Source organism: Rhinopithecus bieti, unplaced genomic scaffold, assembly GCF_001698545.2.
Source record: "Rhinopithecus bieti isolate Rb0 unplaced genomic scaffold, ASM169854v2 scaffold_4600, whole genome shotgun sequence".
In the NCBI taxonomy this organism is placed as follows: Eukaryota; Metazoa; Chordata; class Mammalia; order Primates; family Cercopithecidae; genus Rhinopithecus; species Rhinopithecus bieti.
Window position 1 is genome coordinate 1,679,851 of NW_016804545.1, and position 17,637 is coordinate 1,697,487.

A 17,637-nucleotide genomic window follows, 5' to 3' on the forward strand; every position below is an offset into this window, starting at 1 on the left:
AAAAAAAAATAAAGAACATGATTCTCACCTATTCCCCTGCCCTTGTCTACCTCACAGGCATGTCTCAGCCAGAGCCCATCTAAGGCCAAGATGGAAGTGAGGAAACCTGGGTTCTGCTTTTAGCTTCAGCATTTGAAAAGCCACTTACTTTCCCCTCAGCCTCAATTTCCTCATTTATTCATTATAGTACATCTCAACAAGTGTGTGCCAGATAGGGTGCTAGCTGAGAGTACTAGCTGTTAGATATGTAAAGACAGATAAATAAGGTACAGTCCCTGACTTCGAAGGGTGTATACTCTAGTGCAAAATAAAGGCATGTAAAAATTAAGTACATTGATTGTTGTATGGACAAGACTGACAGGCGGCCCAAGGGAGGCAGTAATCAGATTTACTCCAACAGGGCAAAGGGAGATTCAAAGAAGACAGACCTTTGAGTTAGGTCTTTCAAGATGAATGGGAGTTTCTCAGGCAGAACTAGGGAAAAGGTATCTCAACATCTGCAAAGGTTTCGAGTCAAAATGGGGGAAGCACAAATAATTCATTATAGCTTGAGTATAGGATACATCCAGGGGAGTTGCAGGAAAATCGGATAATAATACCTTAACCACTTGCTTGCCAGGATTTCCACGAGACCAAAGAGAACAGTGTATTAAACTGAAAAAGACACAGTACTGCAGAAACATCATGTGTGATTATTATTAGTACTCTAGCAAGGCTCTTTATGGTACTTAATTTTCACCCATTTTCTCCTAGCATGAGAACTTGAGCTATTGTTTCTTTGCTTACTGCTACTTTGCCTTCTTCCTCTCTCCCCTAAAAGAAGAAGAGGAAGATTTAGCATCATTCTAAGTGGAGAGGAGGGAGGAAGAAGTGAGAAGAAAAACAACCAGCTCCCTGTTGTAATTACCCCAAGCCCTAAATCCCTTTTCTAAGTCCCTTAACAATGATAATGTTTCATATTTTAAAAGATTTCTGGCAGAAAAAGAAACCTTCACCCTCATGGTTTTCCAAACGTTCTTGACAATAACTCATGATAGGAAATACATTTTATATCACAACCCAGCACACACACAGGCACACAAAGAAAGGTTATAAAACAATACTGATACCTGTTGAAAGCAACACACTCTGACATTTTCTCTTCTTTTTATGTCATTTTAAAAAATGTTGCTTACGATCTCATCAGTGTATCAAAACTTACAGTTTGAAAAACATCACTAAAAGACAGGAAGGTTCATGGAAGACTTCAAAAGAATGGTTTGCAAATCCCTTCACTCTTTCTTTTCTCTTGTATTTTAAGACACTGCAAAATAGAGGAAAGTCCAGCCCATTTTCTGGAAACAACAACACATTTCTGTGTGCACAGTTCACATGGTGTGTTGTTTGACAATAAATGAGACGTTTCCATGTGGGGTTTCTTGTGTGTTTAGTTGCTGTACCTGATTAGGCTTGTTGACAAGTAAGATTTCAAAACCCTTTCTTAGGCAGGGCCTTGGTGCTCTTTGGAAAGCAGGATCATATGTCTCCAATGTCTTTTCAACGAGAACATTCAATAAGCAACTTTTTTCACATAAAGGGCCCCATCACACACTCTAACCCAGAAGTGAGCAAGCATTTTGCCTCAGGGTTGCTGAAACGAGAACATGATGCCTAGATGCCTTTCCAATCATGCACACACAGATTGAAAACTCACATCACCATCTTTACTACCACCACTACCCTCAAGGCAAGAGTCTGAGTCCCCATGCTGTTAGCTTTTGTGTTCAACCAAAATCCTAAAGCTGGAAAGGAACACAAAGGTCATCTGATCTATTCTCCTTCCAAAGAGGATAGCCAACTAAACTTCGCTGGTTCACAGGTGAGCTATTTTCCACTGCGCCACCGCAAAGTATTTGTGCTCTGTGGGGACCTCCTCATGGTAATGTACAAGCTTTAAATGTTTCCGCCATCACACTTCCGAGTATACCATTTCTCCCTCTTAAAATATCTCTTCCTCCAGCCCATGCAAATCCCATCTATCCTTCCAGATTACATCTGAGCCCACTAAGAAGCCATCTCCACATTCAGCAGCCCCATCCACCCTTTCCTCTTCTGAAATAAGATTAAGCTCACTGAAATCATGCAACCATGTGCCTCTTAGACATTGTTTAACAGACAGTTAAAATGTACTTAGATACTGACTTTCTAATACATAAAAGAAGAGTGTTCAGAAGAAATTTTGGGATTTAATTTTTTATTTATTTATTTTATTTTATTTTTTTGATACAGAGTCTTACTCTGTCACCCAGGCTGGAGCGCAGGGTCGCCATCTTGGCTCACTGCAACCTCCGCCTCCTGGGTTCAACCAATTCTCCTGCCTCAGCCTCCTGAGTAGCTAGAATTACAGGTGCCCACCAATACACCCAGCAAATTTTTGTATTTTCAGTAGAGACAGGGCTTCATCATTTTGGCCAGGATGGTCTCAAACTCCTGACCTCAAGTGATCCTCCCGCCTTGGCCTCCCAAACTGCTGGGATTACAGGCGTGAGCCACCACACCTGGACGGATTTAATCTTAAATGAACCTTTCCTACAAAATATATATCAAGGAATAAATGGAAAGGTTTAACATTTTATCATAAAGACATTTAAATCCTGTAATTATTAAAGACATGAGTATTAAGCTATTCATCTCCACATAATCAGAACTAGTGATTATATGATGGTTAATGCCAGCACTGTTGATTTTTCTAATATACTATCATTTGGGAGATGCTTGTTTTAGGCAATTGAATTCTTACATGTAGTAGATAGGGAATTGGGGGCTTTCTCCCTAGAAAGATACTGTGGTAGGTACTGCTGTCAAGGAAAGAGGCTCTGTGCTTGGATCCACAGAACTGTGTTTGCTGTTGCCCCACAAGATTCATATTCTCTCTCTCAATCTCTCTCTCTCCCTCTCTCTCCCTCTGCTCTCCCTTTTCATCCCCACCTTTGGTTACTAACTGTTATAAACGATAACTGAACTTTGTAACTTGTAAAGAACTTCAAGATGGTCTATGCCACCTGATGAGGGAATATAACCAAGAAAAGATGAGCTGATGTGCTATAGATCATCCTTGTAGAAAATGAAAGAATTGGAGGTAAAACCCAAATCTTTCTGCTATCCAGAGAAAGCAGGAGCTAGAAGGCTTAAGCCTTACACCACCTAGCTCTTGAGTTTCATTTCCCTTGTCCCTGAACTTCCTGTCTTCCACCAGGTTCCTCCGTCTTACCATTAAGGAACTTCTGAGGTCCTTGACACCAAACTGTCTTCCTTCCATTAACCAATTCTCCAATGTTGTCTTATCTCAATCACACGACTTCTCTTATCCTACTTGGAAATTTCATTGTTGATTCTGGTTTTTCTCTTAGCCAATACCACACCTGCCAAAACCTCCCAGCTCCTTTCTTTTAACCCCTTCCATATCTGTTGCAGACAAAATTACATACAAAACTGAAGCCAGTAACCATGACCATATCACAAAGGGTCCTGTTCTCTTCACCTAGGGTTTTGGAATCCTTGTCTCTATCATGCTGTGTACTATATTATAATATGATGAGAAAAGAAAGTTTTCTCTTTAAGCAGGCAGGTAATTTCTCAAGACACATAGCCAAGCAAATGATTATGCCTGCAAGTTAAGCAGGAACAGCAGCACAGTTCATTGACATATCTGTAAATACCAAAGTCCGTTCTTCATCAAAAACATCAGTATCTTCTCCAGCTCGAGTGGAAATGCTGAATTATGTGAACCCTCTCTTTCTTGTTCTTGTCCATTTTCTTATCAAAGTGTCAACGGTGTTAAAGCAGAAAACAGGACAAAAAGATGAGCAGTAAGAAGTCCAAATAAATCAAAAGTAGCCACAGAGTATGGTGATAAACATGTGAACTCTGGAAGCCAGCTGCACAGTGAATTGGTTAACAGCTGAGAGACTGGACACACTGCTTCAACTCTCAGTTTCTCCATCTGGTAAACGGGTATAATAGTACCTATCTCACAGGGTTTCCATGAGAATTAAATAAGTTAATGTTTGTAAAACCACTTAGGACAATGCATGGCACATATTAAGCACTATATAAATATTTGTTAATAAATCCTCAGTTTGAAATTATTTTAACAATCACACTCTGTGTCTGCTGACCTCCAAATCTTACCAGCAGTTTCAGGACCTAGAGGCACTATGAAGGTTTATATACCACACCACACACACTCTGTATCCTCCACTACGAACTGCTACCTGATAATTCATTTTATAATTCCTTCTCATAAGGAGTAGAGACAGAAATGTACTCCCAAACCTCTCTCAGCAACAGTCCCCATTGACGCAGCCACACACACAGTGAGAAATGCCCTCTATGCCTTATAAGAAAAGGTCTGTGAAACCACAGAAGTTCTTGCTTGCCCGTGCATTACAAATTCTACCTGTAACCCAGAATCAGAACTGGGGAGGTGGGGCAATAGGCCCCCTACTTCAGAAAAAATAAAGCAAAGGGAAAATTCTACGAAACCACATGTCTTCTTGGTACAGGGCTCACAGCCTTTCTCTCCTCCCTTTTTTTTTCTTTTCTTTTTTTGGTTTTGTTTTTGTTTCTTAAGACAGGCTGTTGCTCTGTTGTTCAGGTTGGAGTGCAATGGTGCGATTACAGCTCATTCAACCTCAGCCTCCCAGGTTCAAGCGATTCTCCCACCTCAGCCACCGAGTAGCTGGGACTACAGGCACGCACCACCATGGCCAGCTAATTTTAGTATTTTTTGTAGAGATGGGGTTTCACCATGTTGCCCAGGCTCTTTCTTTCTTTCTTAATTTTACACCAATCAGGCTCTTGGCTATACCAAATTTGATGATCTCAAGATCAGCACAAGTCCACCACTTTAGTAAGGCCAGCAACACCTGGTCTTACGCTACCTCTCAGGGGTACACTCAGTGTTAGTACACTGCTAATGCTTCCTCTCCTCGACTGCCTTCTTCTCTTGCTTCTAGTTCCCCAGAGTCTCCTGGGTTTTCCACCTCTTCTAGGGCTCCTTTGCTGGCTGCCCCTTACCTCTGACCTCCTTACACTGGAGGGCCTGCCCTATGGCTCCATCCTTGGTCCTCCTCTCCTTCATATCCACATTCACATTCACGGTGAGCTCATGCAATCCTGTGATTTAAAATACCACTTTCCCCCCAGGACTCTCAAATGTACATCTCCAGCCCAGACCTAAATCTTGAATTCCTGAGTCATATATCCAACTGTCCACTCAATAAAATTGCCACACCCCTTGGATGTCTAATAAGTTCCTAAATTTAGTTTGTCCAAAACCAAACTCCTGATCTTCCCCCAAAACCTCTTCCTCGTCAGTCCTCCTCATCTTGGTTAATACATTCCTCATCTTCTCCTCCACCTCTCATCTTCCCTTCTACCTTACCCAACAGTAACTCCTTTAAAAAATATCCGGAATCTGGCCAGGTGCAGTGGCTCACACCTGTAATCCCAGCACTGTGGGAGGCTGAGGCAGGCAGATGGCTTGAGCTCAGGAGTTCGACACTAGCCTGGGCAACATGGTGAAACCCTGTCTCTACAAAAATTATAAAAATTAGCCAGGCCTGGTGGCACGGGCCTGTAATCCCAGCTACTTGGGAGGCTGAGGTAGAAGGATCACCTTCTGCCAGCTACTTGGGAGGCTGAGGTAGAAGGATAACTTGAGGCCAGGAAGCAGAGGTTGCAGTGAGCTGAGATCGTGCCACCGCACTATAGCCTGGATGACAGGGCCAGGCCCTGTCTCAAACAAAAAACAAAAAAACAGAATCTGACCATCACCTTCAACTACCATCTGGCAATGGTGATCTCTTCTGAGTACTGAAATACTCTATTAACCCATGTATGCCAGAGGTTGCAAATTTTTTTTTGTGAAAAATCAGAACTTGGCAATGACCTTGAGCAGTAGGATATAAATAATTCCCACAAGCTTAGCATTCCAATAATGGAACACCAGGCATAAGTAGGTTAAACAATTTTCCTGTTTTTGCTATTGCCTCACTATAGCAGTTTCTTAAAACAGTAGCCAGAAAGATACCATTAAAATATAAGTCAGATCATGTCACTCCCTTGTTTAAAACCTTCCCATAGCTTCTTATCTCACTTGAGACCAGCCCAGCCAACATGGAGAAACCCCATCTCTACTAAAAATACAAAAATTAGCCGGGCCTGATGGTGCACTGCCTGTAATCCCAGCTACTTGGGAGGCTGAGGCAGGAGAATCGCTTGAACCCGGGAGGTGGAGGTTGCAGTGAGCTGAGATGGCGCCACTGCACTCCAGCCTGGGTGACAGAGTGAGTAAGGCTTTGGCAAAAAAAGAAAAAAGAAAAAAAATGAAAAGCTTAAGTCCTTATAACCACGTGACCCTACATTATCTGAGTAGTCCACCCCCTACCTCATCAGCTCCCTGATCTCATCTCCTACTCCCCCTGCTTGATCCCTGCAGCCACAGTGGCTTCCTTGCTGGTCAGGGCTCCTGTGCCTACTGCTTCTCCCACCTGGAACACCCTTCCCCAGACACCAGTATGGTTCACTCCCTGACTGCCTTCACACTTCTGCTCAAAAGCCATCTTCCAGGCATCCCTCACCACACTTTTTTAAAGTACAAATGATACCTGCTTAGCTTAGCATTCCTCAGCCCCCTTCCCTGCTTTAGTTTTCCTTCCTTCCCTGATTCATTTTCCCACAGGAGACTCATCTTATTTTACTTATTTTGTTTATCCCCATTAGAATACTTATTTTGTCTTTCCTTATTAGAGCGTAAGCTCCAGGTGGGTGGCGATTTATGTCCGTTCTTGTTCACTGCTGCATTCTTACTACCTAGTAAGTGCCTGGTACACCGTAGATGCTCAGTAAAGATTTGCTGAATGAATGGGAATGATGGCTTTTTCTTACCCACCTAAGACAGTCATCACCGTCTTCATTAGCTTCACCGGTGTCCTCCGGCGGCTGATGGACCCACTTGTATGTGGAGACAAGACATTGGTTTTCCTCTTGACATACATGTAGATCCGCAGGTACACCACAACCATGATGAAGAAGGCCATGAGGTTGGACACTGTCCAGAAAACAAGGTAACTCCTGCTGTAAATGGGAGCCAGGGAAGAGCAGGCAGAGATGTTGCAGAGGCAATTCCAGCCCAGTGTGGGGACCGACCCCATAAAAATGGCGATGGCCCAGACAAGCAAAATGAGCAGCGTCACCCTCTTTTTGGTCAGGTTGCTATGGACCCGCATCCTCATGATTGACACGTGCCTCTCCACGGCAATAACCAGCAAGTTGGTCAGGGAAGCAGTCAAGCTAGTGTCCAGAAGCCCCTGGCGGAGAAACCAGCGGTTGACAGTCAAAGTTTTTGAAACTGGGCCTGTGTTAAACATCAGGAATACATAGGCAATTCCAGCGAAGAAATCTGCAGCAGCTAAATTAGCCAACAGGTAGTAGAAGGGGAAATGAAACTTTCTGTTTTTGATCACTGCTGCAATGACCAGAGAATTAGAAAAAAAAATAGGCAGAAAAACGACCCCACACACAAAACAATCACAAGCTTTGTTCCTGTCCAGTCATCGACAGTATCAGTGTTGCTCCTATTATAAAAAAAGTCCATGAGCTTATCATAGTGACACTCATTCATTGTGGAGAAGAAGTGAACATCCTCTGCCACCCATAGCAGGACTGAGTTCCGGGTGACTCCTCCACAAATACAGAATCCGGGATGAGGAACAAAGGATCATCAAGGCCGGAAAGGGGGAGGGAGGAGCCCTTACTTAAGGGCTCCCCGAGCTAGTGGCTTAGCACATTGATTAATGCATACTCTGTCTTGAAGTTTGTCCTCAGCCTCCACAGAATCACATTTTGGGTCAGAAACTCCAAAACCCAAAGTTCCTGGGCCAGGAACTCCAAATGGTGACTTGCTGAGGCAACATTTCCTGTTACATTTCCATTCCTCCCCATTCCTTTCTGTGAGTTTTTCCTTGTTCTGTCTTCTGGTTCTCTATCTCTCCCTCCCCACGGTTCTGATGTCTACAGGGACAAGAACCCACTGTTTCCTAAATCTGTGAGTCAGGTTTCCAGCTCCTACCAAGCTCTGTATACTAAGAAGGTAAAAAGTAAAGTTTAAATAATTTCTTAGAACTAGGAACTCAAGGAGCTCAAGTTAATTCACAAACCACTGTGCGAAGACAATAATAAAGTTACAGTTTCAGGGGTGGGGCGGCCAGGAGAAAACATTACAAATGGTCCTTCAACAATTTGCAATTTGCTGTATTATATTAAAAATATATTTATTTGAAAAAAATCCAGAACATATACACTGAATCTAATATAAATAAGAGACTTAATGGGAGAAACATAAACACATTTTACATTAATCTTGAAAAATCAATTTCCATTAATAAATAGAAGCACAGGAAACAGGCTGAAAATAGCATAGATCAGGATGTCTTTTTTTTTTTTTGAAGAAAAAAGATGATATTGCTGTTCATAATTACAAAAAATGGATGATAATATTTTAAATGAGTTAACTTTGGTCCATCATGCTTACTTCATGGTGTGAAGAAAACAGCACTTGAATGATTTTTTTCCCTTAATTTGTTCTAAATTACAGCAAAGTGCTCTGCAAGAAACAAGTGCTTGTGTTAATTAATTCTGAATAAAGAAGGTCACTGGTATACGTAGGGCTCATTTTGTGGTTTCAGTTGTTGGCATTCTTCTGCAATTAGAATTCGTCATTAGGTATTAGAGGCACATGCATAGTTTCACTTTTTTAAGTCCAGAATTTCAGATTTAGGCACATTTTAAAATTTTCTCTAAAATATTCTGACCCCAAGCTAAAACTTGCTTTCTAACTCAAAAAATACTAAAGAAAGCTGTTTTATCTAACATTTCCTACAATTTAATACATATTACTTATCTTGTTAAGCCTCTGACAGAATTAATCAGTCTCCTCTCCTTTTTTTTTCTGATTCTCTTCTTCTTTATATTATTTATGTCACATTGCATTGCACTTACCATTTACATATTCCTCTCCCTGAGACTGAGTTCCATGAGGGGAGAGATGGGGTATTATTGGTATTTATAACCTCTGAGCACAGGACACTCTCTGGGCCACAATAGGCTCTAAATAAATGTTTACTGATCAGAATTGTTTATTGATATATTTTTAGTGCTGCCCATACACATTAACATAACAGTGCTTGCTAAGATACGTTAAAGTATGTAAGACTTCCGCATTTAGGTTTTCACTTTCTAAATCAGGGGTTGGCAAACTTCCTGTAAAGGTCCAGAAAGTAAGTATTTTAGGCTTTGCAGGCCATTCGGTCTCTGTTGCAACCACTCAGCTCTGTCATGGAAGCATGAAAGCAGTCATGCACAGTATGCGAGTGAATGCGGAATGGCAGTGTCCCCAAAACCTTATTTCCAAAATGGGCTGCAGGCTGGATTTGGCCCTGCCAACTCCTGCTCTAAATCCTCATTTTGAAAGGTGGGGAAAGAGGTAATAAATATTCCAGGCATGTATCGTGATAATCACTACAGTCAAAGTTTCTAATAAATGTTGGCAATAAGAATCATGATGTACATGCCATTTTGGAAATGTCTCCCAATTTTTCTTCTCTAAGAACAAAATGGAAATGAAGTGAGTTTTTCCCTGCCATACCCTATTAATACTAAGGCATAAGGTTGTAGGGGATAAGCAGGAGTATGAGAATTAGAAGTACTGATAAGACAGGGAAGTGACACAAAAGAAGAATGCAGAGAAAAGAGAGCAGATGGAAGTCAGCGTGGCCTGCAGCAAGATGTGTCTGGGTCCTAATCCTATAGCGGATGGTGTGTTAGGTAGGTTGGAGACACACAGGGTTTTGCCCTGCTTCTCATCTGAGACAGGAGAGAAAAAAAGTCATACAGCAGTGGTCCTCAAACTTTTTGGCTAGCATACAAAATTGCTAAAAGAATTGTGAAAGAAGGCATTTCGCTTCACGAATTTCTAAGTTGACAGCCAAAATTTTTTATAATTAGGATGCAATTTTCAGAATATTATAAATAATGACGTGTAAAAATAAAAGTGCCTTATCACCCTTTTAATATAGCCAATGGAGTAATATCATAGCAAAATGTTAACTTTTTATATTGAAATGATTTTAGGTTTACAGAAAATTGCCAACTTAGTCCAGAGAGTTCCTGTATAGCCTCCCTCAACTTTTTCTAATGGTGTATCTCACAAAACCATGGTATAATCATCAAAACAAAGAAACTAATACTGGTACAATACTATTAATTAAGCCACAGACTTTATTTTACTTTCCCATTTTCCCATAAAGTCCATTTTCTGTTCCAGGATCCAGTTTAGGATTTCAACTTGCATATAGTTGTCATGTCTCTTTAGAGTCCTCCAATCCTTGACATTTCCTCAATCTTTCCTTTCTTTCATGACCTGGACACTTTTGAAGTGATCATTTATCTTGTGGAATGTCCCTCAACTTGGATTTGTCTAATGTCTTTTCATGATTAAGTTGAAATTACACATTTTGGAGAGGATACTAAAGAAGTCATGTGCCCTCCTCAGTGCCATACCAGGGGGTACATGATGCTGATGTGGCTTATTACTGCTTCTGTTAACCTTGATCCCTTGATTAAAGAAGTTTCTTTATTGTAAAGTTATTACTTTCCCTTTGTAATTAGTGATTATTTTGGGGGGAATACTGTAAGATTATGCAAATATTCTGTTTTTCCTCGAACATTCACCCCCTAACTTTTGCACCAACTTGTAGGTCTTGCCAACAACAATTATTACTGTTGTGTTTTCCTGATAGTGATTTTTGTTTCTCCCATTTCTTCTACATTTATTAATTGGAATTTACTGGGGAGAAGAACTGTTGCTTCTTTTCATTCTTTCATTCACTCATTCAATTGTTTACATCAGTGTGGACACACAGATATGTATTGTATGGGTTATAATCCAATATTATCATTTTTTATTTTTTGCTCAAATTGTTCCAAAATTTCCACTGGAGAACTCCTTCAGGTTGGTTCCTGTGCTCTTTGGACATGTCCCATCTTTCTGTGAGCACCTCCTTATTTTCTGCCATCACAAGATATTCCAGTTTCATCTTGTGTTTTCCTGCCTTAGACCTGCAATCAACTACTTTCTCAAGAAGCCTAAGTTCCTTTGACTGGAGATACTACAACAATTTGAATTCTATCATAATCTATTTAAAAATAGAAATACACACAAATAACCTCTTCAGCAGTCAGAGATACTACTTTCTTTTAATCTTGTATTTCCATTCCAACTCCCCTGCAGAATTTTATCCTAATGAAATATACTTTTATTTGTGAAATACTTTATTCATTACCATATCATATTTTCCTGCAGTAAAAATATGTATATAAATTAAAATTATTTTTTAAGAAGTCCCTGTGAACATAGGCTCTAAATATTATACATTTTCTTCTACATTGAGTTGTCATTTCAATTACTGTTAGTATACAATTGATCAGAACAAAATAAATACATTACAAAGATTAAAATAAGATCAGTATATGTCAAACTAAAATGATAGCAAATGGATCTCTTAATGAAATGGATGTATCACAGATAAAAATTAATTAGTATTAGTTAAAAATTGCTAGTATAAATCAAGCTTCAGCATCAATTCTGTTCTCTCTTTCCTTTTTTTGTAGGTATACATGCTGAGAAACTCTGGTAGAAATTGCTGGTGCTAACTGTAGTCAGTTATCCTCTCTTTCCTGAGCACACAAAGCAGAAGACTTCCCGGACTTCCTTTCAGTTAGCTTAGGTCATGTGACTAGTTCCAGCCAATGACACACGAGTGGAAATGCCACGTGTTTCTTCCCAAACCCAGGAACTTAACAGTTCTCTAGTGCCATAGCAGCACTGGAAGCCCCATGTTCTGGAGGTAGGGCACAGCCTGGACCTGTGAGTTACTGCTTGGAGGCAAGTGTCCTGACCATAGCAGGCTTCGCATGATCAATAAATTAACTTCTGAGTTTTGTTTTTAACCACTAGTATTACAGGGTTTGTTTCCACAGCATACTCTAACTTATCTTAACATAGAAACTTTGTTCATATTAAATAGGTAGATGGGACTAAAAGGAGGTTTGTTATAACAATATCCCTCTATTATTTGAATTCCTTTCTCATAGGTGCCAAAAAAAAATCAGTGATTCTACATTAAAATTTTTTTTTATCATCTCTCAACTAACTGTTTGATTATGTCCTCCTTCAGTTTTTCGTAACGCAAAGAACTGGAAGCACCCTATTTGCAAAATGATTTGTTACCCAGTCATTAGAATGATTCATGTCAATTTCCTACAAGTAAAATTAAAAGGCTTTACTAAGACCCTTCAAGTAACTGTTCATTATGCCTGTTACTCTTTCACTTACAGGCACCTTGCTTTACCTGATATACAAATGAAGCCTGGGAAAAGTAAAATATCAATTCATTATAGTTCGGTCTATACTATTTTTCTATTAAAATGCCTTTATCATATTATAAGCTTTAATCAGAACACAAGAGCAGCAGATATAGTTCATTCAATTAACACAAAATGTTCATCATAAAACTTAATGGGTAAAGTCAATCCTTGTTGTCAAACCAATGAGCCAAATAAAAAAAAAGTTCAGAAAAGGTCTGAATTCATTTTTCAGTTCAAAGAAGGTTGTTAATACTGATCCTCACAACTCACATAGAAATCTAAGATAAATCAAGCCTTGGGACTTTCTTCTGGATAACATAAGATGTTAGGTTCTTAGAAACACACACTTCCCTTTGCTTTCACCAGACTTTTTCTATAACTTGTTCTCTGACAATAGTCAGGTAATAGATGAGATAAATTTTCAAATGAAGGTGGTTAGCACTCCAGCTGTTCCACTGTATAATACATATTAATTTAGAATATGAACATGGGGCAAAATAACTCATTTCTAAGTCATTGCTTCAACTTTAACAGAAAAATGTTCTAACACAGAAAAAGACATGAGGATCTACAGAATGAGTTTATGATTTCTTTATTAAAAGAAGCTTCAATGACATCAATACTTTGAATATTTTTCTTTGGAGTTATGGAGGATTTTCCCATAGTAAGATCTGAAATGAAAGCCATTTCTTTTTCTTTTTAAAGGTAGAGAAAGGCATTTGTGTAAAGAGAGGTGGGAAAGAAGAACCACGGGTGTTCTCAGGCAAATCAGTTATAAGAAAAAATATACATGAAGATTCTGGAAATTAAGTTTCTTAAAATACCCATGCTCCTGTATTCCTAAGGCATGTGTCCCCAGTTCGAAGACTGTTGACTTAGAGGATGTATTTCAACAGCCTGTGGAAGCTCCATAATGAATCAAAGATGGGTCTCAAGTTAACATCCTCTGTCAGCCACAGATTGGAGGCCCATAGAGGACTCCAGGCCTTAGGAGACAGAGGGCTGGCTATATAGGAGGAGCATGGATCCATGAATGACTAAATAGAGCAAAGTCCTCTTGTCAGCCCATGCAGGTGTGGGTGAGAAAAAAACCTTTGCTGTGTTAATCCACCAAGACTGTGGGATTGTTTGCTAGGGCATTTCGCCTTTCTGTACTAAAAGAGTAGCTAATGGTAGCTAATAGGATCTCACCACTGCAGGGGTGAAGTGACTGCCTTGTAGCCAAGAACTGCAGTGTCCAGATAGGGAATTCACAGTCACTTCTCAAGAGATAAGACAGCACCAGGGACAGCCAGAATGAGGCCAAATCAAAGAGAACAGACTACAGATTAAAGCAACTGCAGACTTAACAGCAGGTGCCAGCAGAATTCCCAGGAGTGAAGCCAGACAGCTATTCTTAGTGGACATCAGCTAACATACATCCATAGTAAGTTATCACCTTCTCCCCGCAACACTATCAGGACACAGGAAGTTCTCATATATCCAACCACAGTTTTGAAAAGAGTAAAGAAACTCCAAAAGACAATGTTTAAGTGAACATTCAGTAAACATTTAAACCTGAAAGAAGACTGTTGTAATTGTAAGAGCCCAAAATACTGTTAAATGGAAAAACCCAAGAATTTCCATTACTCAGAGTCTATAAAGATGCTCAAATTAGTTATAGAAAATAATTGACTTTTGAAAGGGCACATTAACTATGTGTGAATTTGTGATCCTGCTGCTTTTTTGGCATAAATGTAAGGACTACAAGTGTAATTTTGTTACATAAATACAGTATGTAGTGGTAAAGTCTGGTGTAACCATCACCAAAATAGTGTATAATATACCCATTACCTGCTACTTTTTTTTCTTTTCGTCTTATAGCTACAAAATCTAGTTCAGATCAAAAATACACGTGAGGCTGGGTGCGGCGGCTTATGCCTGCAATCCCAGCACTTCGGGAGGCTGGGGTGGGTGGATCACGAGGTCAGGAGACTGAGACCATCCTGGCCAACATGGTGAAACCCTGTCTCTACTAAAAATACAAAAATTAGCTAGGCATGGTGGTGCGTGCCTGTAATCCCAGCTACTTGGGAGGCTGAGGCAGGAAACTCGCTTGAACCAGGCAGTCAAAGGTTGCAGTGAGCCGAGATCACGCCACTGTACTCCTGCGTGACAACAGAGCGAGACTCCATCAAAAAAAAAAAAAAAAAAAAAAAGTGAAAAAAGTTTCAAAAAAATTGCATATATATAAATGTAGCAGAATACTTTAGTACTATTTCTGCAAATTCAGTAATGGCAAGAAGTGTGTGATCTGTCCATGGGTCCAGATTCTCTGGAGATGTTGTTCAATACTAAACACCAAAGCATGGAGCATTGACAAGCAATACAGCTTATTTCTGCAAAATCACTTTCCGAATGGTGTATTTTGTCAAATTATTATGTGTGACTATATACCTTGACAGGAAGGCTGGTTGATTAGCAGTTTTTACAAGTCCATTGAAAGGAACAGAACTTTAATTCTACTCAAAAGATTGTTAAATTGGGCTTTTATACCATCTGGTGAGTTCAAGCCAATTATTCTTTTGAGTCATAAATACGCAACTGCCCCATAATATAATATCTTTTAAAAAATGAAGTTCCAATACTTAAAAAATTATGGAAGTAGACTGTCTCAGTGTGTAAATTATAACAGTAGCAAAGAGCTGCTTTTGGAAGCTGGGTTAACTGTTGCAGGCCACAAGGATTCCATTCTTAGTGGTATGCTCTTCAAATTGTATTTCTAATGATGATGGTTTGCCTCCTAGAAATTCATTCATACTTTCTCTCAGAGCTCCCCCTTGTGACTAGTGGCCACTGGTTTTGAGGCAGTTGGTTGTAATAATTAAAATGCACACTCTCAGGGAGGCCCTGAGAGTCCGCAGCTTCTCTCTATCATGGAACTTTACTTCATTTTCATAACGACTTGCTATTTTCGGCATATGCATTTCTTTACTGAGTTACTGTCAGTTTTCCCTCATTAGAAAATAAGTGCCATGGAAAGATAGCCCTTACCCCAAGTTGCTCACCTTAGCATCTCTGTTTCTAGAACAGCACTTTTTTTGAGTTGGGGTCTCATTCAGTTGCCCAGGCTGGAGTGCAGTGGAGCAACCATAACTCACTGCAGCCTCCAACTTCTGGGCTCAGTTTATCCTCTTCCCTTAGCCTCCCAAGTAGCTAGGACTACAGGTGCATGCCACCATGTCCAGCACACTTTTTTCTTGATAAAATCCAATAAACAGTTATGTAATGAGTACATTTTTAGATATTGATTATGAAGCTGTTTTCTTTATAAGGAACTAATAAAGGAAAATAAAATCTATAATTTTTTATTTATAGACAGTATCATAATCATTATTTACCATCTACACTAACTAGACTAATATAAAAGGAGATGGTTCCCAGAAAATAGCTTATTAAATAGAACACCTAAACTCATTTACATAATAAAGATATCTAGATTACTAATTTATTTAGTACTTCTCAACAATTGTCTGTCTGGTTCTAACGAGACTATAATTCAGATCTTTAGCTCTTCCCCTTTAAATCCAAGTTACATTTTATATCTTCCAGTTGTTAAGAGTGTTAGATATTATTCTGTATCTTTAGTTTTTCAGAAAGTCCATGAGTTTTAACAGTACAACTGTTAAAGTTTTAATATATTACTTTAAGCTTATCTATAAGACATTTTAAAATATCCAACTTAATAGTCATTTAGTAATTGAAGGTTTAAGGCCACATTTTAACTATATGGTTGTTTATAAAAGTGTGCTGCTAACGAAGGTCTTTGCCATTTAAAAGAAGATATTTTTCTTCTCCTTTAGCTTGAGATGTTAGACCTAATAAAAATGAATGTCATCTTACATATCAGTTGAGAGCCCAGAACCTGTGATCCTTAAGCATAGATATTAGTATTTTCCAAATCCTGCTATTAAAAGTGAATTCAAAAGAAACAACTAAGAATCCTCTCAGAAGCCCTTTCCTTTTCCTCTCATATACAAGATTAATTGTTTTTTGCTTCTTTCTGTCTTTCTTAATGGTATGAATGTGGGTAAATGTCTGAATAGATACCAGATTAGTTTTAATCCCCCAAATTTTAGTAGAGACACATTAATGCAAAAACTATTACTCATATTGATTTGAGAATTTTCAACAGGGAGTTTCTTTTAATAGTTCTTGTCTTTCTGAAAATAACTAATGCATAATTTCCCCTTTTAAGAATGGATCACAGTTTAGGGAAATGAATAAATCAAAACCCATCTGATTTGGTTAAAATTCAAAACCAGTAATCACTTCAAGAATAATTAAAATGGTGACCCAATTCACATTCTAATAGCATGTGGGCTGTAAAGGGAAAGACAGATGAGAGTCCTGTTTAGTCTTCTTTACTCACCCTGGTGGTTGGGGCATTCTCTGACCTCATTATTATTGGTCACTCTTCTCAAGATCAGAAATGAGAATATTTTCTTCTAAATGTACTGTACTAAAGTTGGTTGCAGGATAGTAAGGATTCCGAAACCCTGCAAGTCTCCTGAAGAAATCACCGTTATGCTTGTAGATGCAGAAGGTAAGCGTGCAAATGGCCACAGTGACTATGAGTGTCAGTACTACCACAAGAGGAATGATGCTGTGACTTGGTCCTGAAAGAAGATTTTTTTTTTTTTTTAAAAGGAAAATGTCAATGGCGATGAAGTAATGTAGATACTGTCATACAGTTGCTTTCTATCTTATTATTTCTAAGAAAAATCAAAATGTTCTGTATGGTATCAAACGTACCTTTTTCTGGCAGCTCCTCTGCAGTGCGAATATCTAAGATCAAATACAAAATTAAAATGAGGTTTTCTTTTAATTCAGCAAAATACGTCATTACTTACACAGGGATCAGCAAACTATGACCCATGGAACAAATTGGGTCACCTGTTTTTATAAAAAATGTTTTACTAGAACTTAGCCACACTTATTCATTGATGTATCATTACAGCTGCTTTCGTGCTACAATGGCATGTGATAGAGACCATATGGCTCCCAAAGTCTAAAATGTTTACTAGCTGGCCCTTTACAAAAAAATTTGCTGACCTTTGATTTACTATAATCACTGTTATTAGTGCTCACAAACACACACCCTGCTTTTTTTTTTAAGCCAAAAAATTT

General features: G+C 39.1%; 2 protein-coding genes across 4 annotated transcripts in view; both read right to left on the reverse strand.

The window, feature by feature from the left end:
• The window catches only part of LPAR3 (lysophosphatidic acid receptor 3), a 56,932-nt gene extending 49,240 nt beyond the window's left edge, over window positions 1–7,692 (reverse strand). The window contains 2 exon segments of the mRNA XM_017869140.1: window positions 6,935–7,543; window positions 7,546–7,692. Of these exon segments, the coding sequence (XP_017724629.1) occupies window positions 6,935–7,543; window positions 7,546–7,666 (730 nt within the window). The 5' untranslated portion in view covers window positions 7,667–7,692.
• A 443-nt stretch (window positions 7,693–8,135) lies between these two features.
• The window catches only part of PLA2R1 (phospholipase A2 receptor 1), a 128,418-nt gene continuing 118,916 nt past the window's right edge, over window positions 8,136–17,637 (reverse strand). For 2 of the 3 annotated variants that reach the window (XM_017869139.1, XM_017869138.1), the window contains exons 29-30: window positions 17,263–17,295; window positions 16,634–17,126 (exon numbers count right to left, since the gene is read on the reverse strand). In XM_017869139.1, coding sequence (XP_017724628.1) covers window positions 16,912–17,126; window positions 17,263–17,295 — 248 coding nt within the window. In that variant the 3' untranslated portion in view covers window positions 16,634–16,911. Of the gene's footprint in view, window positions 8,648–16,633; window positions 17,127–17,262; window positions 17,296–17,637 lie in introns of those variants that run through there. The other variant, XR_001884900.1, reaches the window with a different exon arrangement.